The following is a 13250-nucleotide window of genomic DNA, read 5'->3' as shown; positions in this document are numbered from 1 at the left end:
ATTGCCTGGCCTCAGAAGAGAAAGATGGTGGTAAAGAGTGATTGGTTCTTCTATCAAAACTCTACTGTTTGCCAGGTAAGTGACGGAGCCAACAACTTAACTTCTTTTCTATGTCTGTTTCCTTCAACTATAAACAGATAATTATGGCATAAATTAGGTAAAATAATTATGTGTCTAGCATATGGTAAGCATTCAATAAACGTCAACTACTTTTCTTATTCCTTCCACAGACTCATCCTCCTATGCTTGTCCTCTAGCTCCCACTCTTCTCCCAGTTCCTAAACCCCATGCTCCCTTATGGTCATATGCTGATCCCCATCTTCCCTACCTCATCTACTTCTTAATATTCACTCAGCTCAAGTCTGCCGGTCTCAGTTTTCTGTCTCTGTTTATATACTCTTAGAACCATTTGCTTTTCTTCAAAGTACTTTCTTGCTTTGTAATTATAATTCATTAGTGTGATTATCTCCTACTGAATATACAATGTATGAGAACAAGAACTGTGTCTGGTTTTGCTCAGCATGCAGTATGCCAGTACCAGTCCATTTATAGCTGAATGAGTAAATGAAATATATTTGACCTATCCATAATGCAATTATGAAAGTTACATGTATATAAAAATTTTATATATAAATATGTATTTAAAGTTACATATACATATATATATAGACACACATACACACATACATACTATTGGGAATGAAGATTCTCACTGCAGGAAATGGGAAATGCAAATGGGTATACAAGAGGTCAAAATCTTACAATGTTAGATTTGATTGGGAAATATTAGTATAAACTGGCAATTTTTAAAAAATATTTCCCAGCTCTGTCCACCACAAGAGGCTGCAAGTAATGATACTCCAGCAACGATGAACATCCCTGGTGCCCAGATCTTGGTTTCTAAATACCATTTCCCACTAGAAGAAACCAATCTGCCTAGGAAAATGACTGAATTCATGTCTGAGGCAAGGGCAAGTACATGTTGCTCCTGGAACAGTTTGTACCAAAAAAGGAAGCACTCAAAGACCGATGGAGATGTGTCAAAAAGATACAAGAGCCAGGTTGAAGGGACAACCACAGTCTACCTCTGAAATAATTTGGACATCAAAATGAATGATAACAGATCCTAATACACTGATGATAAAAAAAAAACAAAAACAACAATCCATGAGTTCATAGTGATATTAGGGAGAAAGGAAAATCTCATCTTTACAAAAGAATGCCAGCAAATAAATGTAGAAGAATATAATAGAAAAGGAAATCATCATCTTATAATCAGCAATATAAAAGTTTATTCAGGCAAGAACTATCAATGGATGCTAAAGTCGCTGGGTAAATGTTTCTTGGTATTGCTATGGGCTCAGCATACCCTATAGATTACTTACTAATTACAAAGAGGAAAAGGTAACTTCACAATGGAGAGATTGGGCAGATACATTTACCAAGTGAGTAACCATCACCAACAATTGGATATGCCTCCTGAGATGATGCAATAGGAAGTACACATCATCATCAAGGTAGTATTCTCCCCCCCAAAATGTCTGATATAAATCTAATCAGGAAGAAACCACCTAACAATTCTAGAATGTGAGACATTATACAAGAGCACTACCCTATTTCCTCAAAGATGTTAACATCATGAAAGATGAAAGATGAAATTCGATTGTTTTAGGTTAAAAGAGATTAAAGAGATACGCAAAGGAAATGCAATGTATGTCCTAATGGGGTCTCAAGGACAGGCAGAGATGGGGAAGTACCTATCAGGACATTTGTGGAACAACCAGGAAAATCTGAATATAGACAAGATGACAATATAGAATCAATATTAAATTTGGGGGGGTATGAAAATGGTAAGGATGTACACAAATACATACTCATACATAAAATCTATATACACATGTATATAATCCAAAATGCTGTTTCTGAATGGCAGGTTGAGAATGATTTTTATCCTTCTTTATATTTTCCTATAATGAATATATACTGCATATTAAACATAAGGTCAATATAAATTATCTTTTTAATTTACTTTCTATTGCATAATCTTTTCTATATTTTGAATTGTACAATATACATGTATTAACTATTAAAATAATTTAAATGTTGCCAGGCACAGGGGCTCAAGCCTGTAATCTTAATACTCTGGGAAACTGAGGTAGGTGGACTGCTTAAGCTCAGGAGTTCAAGACCAGTCTGAGCAGGAGTGAGACCCCATCTCTACTAAAAATAGAAAAAAACAAACAAAATGAAAAAAACTAGCAGGGCCTTGTGGCAGGTGCCTACAGTCCCAGCTACTTGGGAAGCTGAGGCAGGAGAATTGCTTGAACCCAGGAGTTTGAGGTTGCTGTCAGCTATGACGCCATGGCACTCTACCTAGAGTGACAAAGTGAGATTCTGTCTCAAGAAAGAAAAAAAAAATAAATGTTAAAGGTAAAATTAAAAGTTAGAAAACATATTTGATAAACAATGGGATTTGATAAACAATGGGAATATATAATGCTTTTTCTAAAGTATATACCAAATTATTAACAGTGGTTATTTCTAGCAAATAGAATTATAGGAGATTCATTTTGTGTTACAGTCTTCTATATCATGAATTTTTATAACACATACTTTTGTTGCTTTTTATATTTAATAAATTATATTAAGTAAATTTATCTTATAGATTAACCAGAAAATAGATTAAACTCCCTAACAGAAAACAGGCAAAAGTTAAGCAATTCAAAAGAGAAAAAAAACATATAATTTTTATTAATATAATTTTAGAACTTGCTAATAACCCAAGTGCAAAATTAAAATGATATATCATTGATTGCCTTAATTGTTCAAGAAACAAGCAATGTTGGAAGAAAAAGATAGTCTAGTGCTGGGGAGGGCAAAGGGGTCCAGTGAAGGGGTCATTCACTATCAACAGACTCAAAAACAGGTAAAAACTTTCTAAAAAACAATATAAAACAAACATCTTTAAAATTTTCATTTCTTAGCAACTATGTATTTAAACTTCTCAAAGAATAATCAGAGTGGGGTCAAAAATTAATGTATAATATAGTTCATATTAGTTTTATTTATCATAGTGGTTAAAAAATTATAATAAGCCATAGTGATAAAGAAGTCATTAAAAACCATGTCTTAGGGCCAGGAGAGGTGGCTCATGCCTGTAATCTTAGCACTCTGGGAAGCCAAGGTGGGTGGATTGCTTCAGCTCAGGAGTTTGAGACCAGCCTGAGCAAGAGTGAGACCTCATCTCTACTAAAAATACAAAAACTAGCCAGGCATTACAGCAGGCACCTGTAATCCCACCTACTCAGGAAGCTGAGGCAAGAAGGTCTCTTGAGCCCAGGAATTTGACTTTGCTGTGAGCTATGACATCCATAGCACTGTACTCAGGGCGAGAGAGTAAGACTCCATCTTTTTTTTTTTTTTTTTTTTTTTGGCCGGGGCTGGGTTTGAACCCACCACCTCCGGCATATGGGACCAGCGCCCTACTCCTTGAGCCACAGGCGCCACCCGCATCTTTTTTTTTTTTTATAATAGAGTCTGTATTTCTTTTAAGACTCTGTCTTAACAAACAAACAAACGTCTAAGAAAACATTTAATAACATAAGAAAATGCTCATTAGCCAGGCACTGCCGGTGGCTCACGCTTGTAATCCTCACACTCCGAGAGGCCAAAGCAGATGGATTGCTTGAGCTTCGAGACCAGCCTGAGCAAAAAGCGAGACCCCTGTCTCTACTAAAAATAGAAAAACTGAGGCAAGAGGATCTCTTGCTTAAGCCGGAGTTGGAGGTTGCTGCGAGCTATGACACCACAGCACTCTATCCAGGGTGACAGCTTGTCTCTGTCTCAAAAAAAAAAGGAAAAAAGAAAATGCTCATTATATTATTTTGAGCAAAGAAAGAGAATATAAGGCTGACCATGACCAATATTTTTAAATATTTTATATATGTATTATATATAACATAATATTTAGTAGTATATGCAAATATATATTATAATATATAAAAGTTACATGTGTTTATTGACAGAGCATATATTAAATATTTATGTTAGTATTTGTGAACAATGTATATTTATAAATGATTTAGTGGCAAGAAATATAACAGAATATTGCTAGTGGCTCCCTCTGAGTGATGAGGTTATGGATCACTTTTATTCTCTTTTTTATTTTTATATTTTTGTGTGTTTCCAAAGTATTTTTAAATTAAAAAACAAAAACTCTTGGCCAGGCATGGTGGCTCATGCCTTTAATCCTAACACTCTGGGAGGCCGAGCAAATGGATTGACCAAGCTCACAAGTTGGAGATCTTGCAACAGCAAGACCTATCTCTAAAAAGCCCACTATAGATGGCGGGCACCTGTAGTCCCAACTACTTGAGAGTCTGAGCAAGAGGATCACTTGAGCCCAAGAATTTGAGGTTGCTGTGAGATATAACGCCATGGCACTCTACTGAGGGTGACAAAGTAAGACTGTCTCCAAAAATAAAATAAAATAAAAAACACTTTTGGAAACCTCAGTAGAGGGCGGCCCCTGTAGCTCAAGGAGTAGGGCACCAGCCCCATATACTGGAGGTGGTGGGTTCAAACCCAGCCCTGGTCAAAAACTGCAAAAAAAAGAAAACCTCAGTAGAAATTCATTTGAAATCCAAACTCCCAAAGCACTTCCCTATCTGACTCCTCAGAGGGTGGTTCCTCTCATCTTCAACTTGTCTATCACCAGTGGGAAGAATTCAACCTTGCCCAACCTTCGTCCCACTCTGCTCCAGCAGGATCACAGTCTGAACACTCCAGCCACTTCCCCAATGGCATCACAGTCCCCTGGAAGCTGCCCACATCTACGGGGCCTCTCCCATAACTCAGATCTGATCCATGAGTGTGCCAAAAATACCTATGAATCATCAGGAATCTGAACAATAAACACACTCCCTGGAATGTACGAGGCAATTATACACAAATGTAATTAAAGAGAATAACTACTAAATAAACCAAGTTAGTGACACACAGCAGACAAATGGCAGAACAAGGCCTTCCTAAAGCGATTTCCTGATTTGACTGCAGCATGCGTCACGAGGTCTGTGTTATTAAAAATTTATGATGCTTTTAACATAGATGGGAAAGAACTAGGGAAATGTAACACACCATGCATTGTTCACCTAGATGTAAATAAGGAATGCTCTGCTTTCAGTTGGCCACTGGGAAAGCCCATTTTCCCAATAGCCACCTTTCCTCCTAAGCTCCCCTACCCTGAAAAACTAGATGCTCCCCCTTCAAAAGCTCCTCTTAGGCCTCGCACAGTGGCTTATGCCTATGATCCTAATACTCTGGGAGGCCAAGGTGGATGGAATTGAGCTTAAGAGCTGAGACCAGCTTAGGAAAGAGTGAGATCCTGCCCCTACTAAAAAAAGTAGAAAAACTAGCTGGGCATCATGGTGGACACCTCTAGTCCCAGCTACTCAGGAGGCTGAGGCAAAGAGTATTGCTTGAGTACAGGAGTTTTGAGGTGACTATGAGCTATGATGACACACCACAGCAGTCTACCCAAGGCAACAGAGTGAGACTCAGTTTAAAAACAAAAAAAAGCTCCTCTTGCCTACTTGTTCTCCTAAATGTGCTTGTTTTTTAGGTTGAATTGTCTGAGACTTTAAAATGACTTGAAAGGAAGAGGACACTTGCCTCCCAGTGTAACCTGCTGCCAGCTTGTGGCCTCCGAGTCTACCTGCCTCACTATGAAGCCTCTTTTACATTCTAAGCCCCTGCAGAAGAGTCCATCACTTCCCCAGAGCACATAGGCAGCAAGGGGCTAGGCAAATACATCAACCACTATTTCCATAATGGCAATGCTTTCATGAGAAAATTTCTAAATCTGTTGAGAAGGAAAACACTGATCCCTTCCATTTCTATAAAATCAGTCATCTGAAAAGGCAAATAAACCCAGGCCCCAAAAGCTTCAAAAAGAGCGAGTATAGACAAGCCAGAGAACCGAGAGGAAAGAATGTTTACGTAGATGGGGGAGCAGCGCCATCTCCAATCCCTTGGCGAAATGGGTGGTGGCATCGTAGAACTCCAGCAGCTTGGTAAGCTCCAGCTCAGGCCCTGCCCTCTCCACTCCAGAGCTGAGGCACATGGGGAGGGAGGGCACCAAGGCCCCCAGGGTCTGGATCAGCAGCACTGTCACCACCTCGTGGGGATTCTTAAAAACCTGCAGTGGGAGAAAGCACACAGAACCAAAGAGGAGCATACTTTTTAAAGAAGCCGTCTCAAAGGTGGTCTAGCTAAGAGCTCTAAGCCCAAAGTTTCCCTCATAACAAATTTGAACATGCTCAGAAAGTAAAGTCCACAACTTCTCTAGAACAAATGGCATCTTCGGGCGGCGCCTATGGCTCAGTGAGTAGGGCGCCGGCCCCATATTCCGAGGGTGGCGGGTTCAAACCCAGCCCCGGCCAAACTGCAACAAAAAATAAAATAGCCGGGCGTTGTGGCGGGCACCTGTAGTCCCAGCTGCTCTGGAGGCTGAAGCAAGAGTATCGCGTAAGCCCAAGAGCTAGAGGTTGCTGTGAGCTGTGTGACGTCATGGCACTCTACCAAGGGTGGTAAAGTGAAACTCTGTCTCTACAGAAAAAAAAAAAAAAACAAATGGCATCTTCATGTCTATCACTGTCCCCAAGGGCCTCGCTATTTTCAATTCTGTCAAATGCTTTCATATAATACATGGATAGTTGCCAAAAATTGGCTAAAAAGAAGACTATGAAGACGACAATGAGGAAGTTGCAGAGGATGGGATGGGAGGTGGAAACAAAACAGAATGAGAGAAGAGTAATTCATTGAATGGGTCTTTAAGCAGGGGAACCATCTGGCTGACAGCCACCTCTCACCTTTGACAGAGATCTCCAAACGAATTTCTCTTTCATTCTTACGGACCACCAGGAATAGTATATCTAGACCTGTTTAGACTATTAAGTCACATAATCACCAGTAGTCTTTTTTATCATTCTACATACGTGAAGATTTCTTGGGTAAAACTTGAATAATGTAGAGTCCATTTAGATGGGGGAGGGGAGGTTCTCACAAACCTCTAGTGCTGATTACATTTTTAATTATAATGTATCTTAAATATGTACATGCATGGCATGAGACATGAAATCTTCTCCTCGGCCAAAAAAGGCATAACATTTATTTTTTTTTTCCCAAAGTTTTATTTGTTCATTTCTTGCATTTGAAGTACTCTTTGATGACATCCTTGGCCTAAGATTCTTTGCCATAATCCTTGACTACTACACAACTACAGCCAACCACTTTACGGGGTTTCCCCTCTCTGCCAATTTTACAAAGGCCTACCCCATTCCCCTAGTTTCTTGTTGTCATCAACCTTAATTAGGTTGATTTGGTGTTCAGCACAAAGGGCCTCCACCAACTTGACATGCACAGGCTCATCACAGTTGGATGCAAGCACACAAAGATGGCCTTGGCGCTTGTCTAAGGCTTTGGCAGCTTCGCGGATTCCACGTGCAAGGCCATCGTGGATGAGGGCAGTCTTCAGCACCTCTTGTAAAGCGGTGTTAAATGTCCATTACACCTCCAGCAGCAATGCCTTCCTCGGCCATGGCGGTAGATTACGGGTGAAGTTGAATCTTGACCTCACCTAGGCCTCCGCCTCCGCACTATTTGGTGGCAGCAGGGAAAGAGGTCTATTTATTTATTTTTGAGACAGAGTCTCACTTTGTTGCCCTTGGTAGAGTGCTATGGTGTCATGGCTCACAGCAACCTCACACTCTTGGGGTCAAGCGATTCTCTTGCCTCAGCCTCCCAAGTAGCTGGGACTATAGGCGCCTGCCACTATGCCCAGCTTTTTTTTTTTTTAGAGATAGGGTCTCACTCTTGCTCAGGCTGGTCTTAAACTCCTGAGCTCAGGCAATCCACCCACCTCGGCCTCCCAGAGCACTGGGATTTCAAGCGTGCGCCACAACGCCCAGCAAAAGGCATAAAATTTAAAACTATAAAACCAATAAGCTGGGTGCAGTGGCTCATGCCTATAATCCCAGCACTTTGAGATACTGAAGGCACTCACTTGAGGCCAAGAGTTTGAGATCATCCTAGGCAATATAGCAAAATCTCATCTCTACCAAAAATTTAAAAAGCAGCCAGGTATGATGGCATGCATCAGTAGTCCCAGTTTCTCAGGAGGACTAGGGAGGAAGATCACTTGAGGCCAGGAGCTTGAGGTTACAGTGAGCTATGACCATCCTACTGTAATCTTGGCGAAAGTGAGATCTTGCCTCAAAAAGGAAAAAAAAAAAAACCTAGGAAACTGATACAGAACACTTTACCCTTTTAAACTCATTCTGTGAGGCCAGCATTACCCTGATATAAAACGCGGACAAAAACATTGCAAGAAGAGAACTATAAACCAACATCCCTTATGAATACACAAGCAAAAATCTTTAACAAAATAATAATAAACTGAATTCAGCGGTACATTAAAAAGATTATGTACTACAACCAAGGAGGATTTACCCAGGAATGCAAGGATGGCTCAACATACAAATATGAATCAACATAATATTTGAAAATAGCAGGATAGAAGGAAAAAAACCACATGATATCTCAATTAATGCACATGACAAAATGCACATGTCAAAATTAAATGCTCGTTCCTGATAAAAACACTTAACAACCTAGGAATGGAAGAAAACTTACTTCATATAATAAAAGGCATATTTAAAAATCAATAGCTAACATCACACTCAACGGTAAAAGAATAAATCCCTAGGCTTGGTGCCCATAGCACAGTGGTTACAGTGCCAGCCACATACAGCAAGGCTAGTGGGTTCAAACCCAGCCTGAGCCAGCTAAACAACAATGACAACTGCAACAAAAAATAGCTGGGCATTATGGCGGGTGCCTGTAGTCCCGGAGACTGAGACAAGAGAATCACTTAAGCCCAGGAGTTTGAGGTTGCTGGGAGCTGTGAAACCATGGCACTCTACGGAGGGCAACATAGTGAGACTCTGTCTCAAAAAAAAAACAAAAAAAAACAACCAGGATAAATCCCTAAAATCAGCAATAAGAAAGACAAAGATGACAGCTTTTTGCCACTCTATTCAACATAGTACTAGAAGTCCTAGCCAAAGCAATTGTAAAAAAAAAAGAAAAAAAAGTCCAAATTAAAAACAGAGTTCAGCTAAGTTGCAGAACATAAAATCAACAAAAATCATTTATAACCAGGTGTGGTTATAAATGTCTGTAATCCTAGCACTCTGGGAGGCTGAGGCAGGTGGATTGCTCCAGCTTGGGAGTTTAAGACCAGCCTGAGCAAAAATGAGACTCCATCTCTACTAAAAATAGAAAAATTAGCTGGGCATTGTAGCAGATGCCTTTAGTCCCAGCTACTCAGGAGACTAAGGCAAAAGGATGGCCTGTGCTCGAGATTTTGAGGCTGCTGTGAGCTATGATGCCCTAACACTCTATCCAGGGTGACTAAGATTATGTCTCTAAATAATTAGAATTATTAAAAAAAAATAAATTTCAGATGGACAAGATCTGAAAAACAAAAACAAAAATCATTTGTATTTCTTTGTTTGTTTGTTTGTTTTTAACACAGTCTTAAGACCAGACTTCAAGACCAGCCTGAAAAAGAGCAACATCCTGGCAGCCAGGCATTGTGGTAACTACCTGTAGTCCCAGCTATTCAAGAGGCTGTGGCAAGAGGAACACTTGAACCCAGGAGTTTGAGGTTACTGTGAGCTAGGCTGATGCCACAGCACTCTCACCTGGTCCAACAGAGTCTGTCTCACACAAAACAAAACAAAATAAAACAAAACTCTCAATAATGTCTTTTAGAGAAACAGAAAAGATCATCTAAAAATTCATATGGATTGTCTAGGGATCCCCCAAATAGTCAAAACAATCTTTAAAAAGAAGAACAAAGTTAAAGGATTCATACTGCTTGACTTCAAAACTTACTACAAAGCTATAGTTATCAAAACAGTATGGTACTGGCATAAGGATAGACATATAAAAAATGGAATAGCACGGAGAAATCAGAAGTAAACCTATACAGTTACGGCCAGTTGATTTTCAAAAAGATACTAAGTCCATTCAATGGGAAAAGGACAGTCTTTTCAACAAATGGTGCTCAGAAAACTGGATATATACACGCAAAAGAAAGAAGCTGGACCCTTATCTTATACCATATACAAAAATAGACTCAGGCTTGGAAGCTGGCGGGTTTGAACCCAGCCGGGTCTGCCAAACAACAATAACAACTACAACCGAAAAATAGCTGGGCGTTGTGGCAGGTACCTGTAGTCCCAGCTACTTGGGAGGCTGAGGCAAGAGAATCATTTAAGCCCAAGAGTTTGAGGTTGCTGTGAGCTGTAATGCCACAGCACTCTACCAAGGGCGATTTAGTGAGATTCTGTCTCAAAAAAAAAAAGACTCAAAATTGATCAAAGACCTAAATGTAAGAGGTAAAACTATAGAACTCTTAGAAAGAGAGGAAAATACGGGTGGCACCTGCGGCTCAGTGAGTAGGGCACCGGTCCCATATGCTGGAGGTGGCGGGTTCAAACCCAGCCTCGGCCAAAAACCACAAAAAAAAAAAAAAGAGAGGAAAATACTCATGATCTTGAATTTGGCAGTGATTTCTTGGATGTATCATCAACAGCATAGGCAACAAAAAATAGAGTAATTGGAATACGTCAAAATTAAAAACTTTTATGCATCAAAAGACACTATCTAAAGAATGTGGGCCAGGCATGGTGGCTCAAGCCTGTGATCCTAGCATTCTGAGAAGCCAAAGCAGAAAGAGTAATTGAGCTCAGAAGTCTGAGACCAGTCTAAGCAGGAGACACTGTCTCTACTAAAAATGGGGAAAATTAGCCAGGTGTTATAGTGGGTGCCTGTAGTCCCAGCTATTTGGGAGGCAGAGGCAGAAAGATTGCTTAAGCCCAGGAGTTTGACAGTGCTGCGAGCTAGGAGACTCGGTCTCAAAAAAATAAATAAATAAATAAATAAAATAACAATCCACAGAATGAGAGAAAATATTTGCAAAACATATATCCATGTTTTGTAGATATTTTCTTCTTGTCTGTGGCTTATGCAAAGGTTTTGATTTTAATGAACCCTAATTTATCCGTTTGCTTTTCTTTTACAGTTACTGCTTTGTGTGCCCTAAGAAATCATCATCAATCCCCAAATCTTGTTGTCTGTGAACTTTTGTTGTTCTTTGGCCAAAGGCCAAAAAAATCCCTTTTGTCCAGTCACTTTAAGGAAAGGGGAAACCTCTAAGTGTAAGGGAGTGGTCAGGTTTGGACGTTTGGCCCCTCTAAATCTCATGTTTAAATGTGATCCCCAGGCTAGGCTTGGTGGCTCATATCTCTTAATCCTAGCACTCTGGAAGGCCATGGAGAGAGGATCCCTTGAGCTTAGGAATTAAAGAATAGCCTGAATAAGACCCCAGCTCTACTAAAAGTAAAAAAAAAAAAAAATTAGCCTGGCATGGTGGTGACACTTGTAGTCCCAACTATTCTGTAGTCCCAGCTACTCAGGAGGCTGAGGCAGGAAGATTGCTTGAACCAAGAAGTTTAAGGTTGCTGTGAGCTAGGCTGACACCATGGCACTCTAGCCCGAGGCAACAAGATGAGACTCTGGCTCAAAAAAAAAGAGAGAAAAGAGATATATGATCCCCAGTGTTGACTGTAGAGCCTGGTGGGAGGCATCTGGGTCATGAAGATGGTTCCTTCATAAATGGCTTGATGCCCTCGCCTCTATAATGAATGAGTTTTCCCTATTAGTTCAGGAGAAAGCTGGTTGTTTAAAGGAGACTGGCACCACCTCCTCCTTTTCTTGCCATATGACACACTTTTTCCCCCTTTGCCTTCTGCTTTGATTGGAAGCTCCCTGAAGCCCTCACCACAAGCAGATGCTGATGTGGTGCTTCTAGTACAGCCCAAAGAACCATGAATAAAACAAATCTCTCTTCTTTATAAATTACCCAGCTTCAGGCTTTCCCTATAGCCGCACAAAATGAACTAATACTAGGATCCAGTGTGTTAATTGAAACATGCATTTTTAAAAAGCCACTGGAGATCTCGGATATGATTTTATGCACAGATCAACCAATTAGAAATCCACGAAATAGAGACATTTGGTCTAATTCCTTTCCCACCCTCAAGTTACTTAAGTAAGAAACATAAGCAAAATGGATATTGAAACTACATGACCAAACTTATTAACTTAGGGCTATATAGTTAACCTAAATACCCCACAAAAAAAGTCTGACTCTGCCTTACACTACGTACAAAAATAATTCAACGTGGACAATTCTTCAGTTGGAAGAATACCTTTGCAGGTATTGGAAGAATACCTTAGGGCACAAAAAGTAATTACCATAAAAGAATGAAACTAATAAATTAGGCTTCATCAAAATTAAAACCTCTGCTCCAGTCACAGACTGAAAGAAAATATCTACAAAATCTATCTGACAAAGGACTTACATCTGGAACACATACAAAGAACTCCTACAACTCAATAATAAAAAGGCAAATAACTCGGGTGGTGCCTGTGGCTCAGTGAGTAGGATGCTGGCCCCATATACTGAGGGTGGTGAGTTCAAACCCAACCCCAGCCAAACTGCAACAATAAAAAAAAAAAAAAACTTAAAAGAAAAGGCAAATAACTCATTTTTTCTAAAGAGGCAAAAGACGTGAATACATAACTTCATAAAGGAAGATGTACAAATGACCAATAAGCACATGAAAAGGTGTCCAACACCCTTAATCATCAGGGAAATGCAAATTAAAACCACAATGAGGTTCTATTGTACACCCACCAGAATGGCTAAAATTAAAAGAATGACAACACCCAGTTTAGGCAAGGATGCGGAGTCATCAGAACTCTCACATGTTGTGACTATGTGGGAGTGAAAAAAATACAAACACTATGGAAAAAGGTCTGGCAGTTTCTTATGAATCTAAACATACATCTAACTACTGGGACTTGATCAAACTAAAAAGCTTCTGCACAGCCAAGAACACAGTAAGTAAAGCAAACAAACAGCCCTCAGAATGGGAGAAGATATTTGCAGGTTATGTCTCTGACAAAGGTTTAATAACCAGAATCCACAGAGAACTCAAACGCATCAGCAAGAAAAAAACAAGGGATCCCATCGCAGGCTGGGCAAGGGATTTGAAGAGAAACTTCTCTGAAGAAGACAGGTGCGCGGCCTTCAGACATATGAAAAAATGCTCATCATC

The 13250-nt window shown here is 40.0% G+C and overlaps 1 protein-coding gene and 1 pseudogene across 1 annotated transcript in view; both read right to left on the bottom strand.

Annotated features, from left to right (window-relative positions):
* Nucleotides 1-13250, bottom strand: part of COG7 (component of oligomeric golgi complex 7) — a 97636-nt gene that overhangs the window by 44191 nt on the left and 40195 nt on the right. Inside the window, exon 7 of the mRNA XM_053556725.1 lies at nucleotides 5998-6196. Within this exon, the coding sequence (XP_053412700.1) occupies nucleotides 5998-6196 (199 nt within the window). The remainder of the gene's footprint in view (nucleotides 1-5997; nucleotides 6197-13250) is intronic.
* Nucleotides 7182-7648, bottom strand: LOC128562110 (40S ribosomal protein S12-like; annotated as a pseudogene).

This window comes from Nycticebus coucang, chromosome 12, assembly GCF_027406575.1.
Source record: "Nycticebus coucang isolate mNycCou1 chromosome 12, mNycCou1.pri, whole genome shotgun sequence".
Taxonomy (NCBI): domain Eukaryota; kingdom Metazoa; phylum Chordata; class Mammalia; order Primates; family Lorisidae; genus Nycticebus; species Nycticebus coucang.
This window is presented reverse-complemented; position numbering and strand designations above follow the sequence as displayed.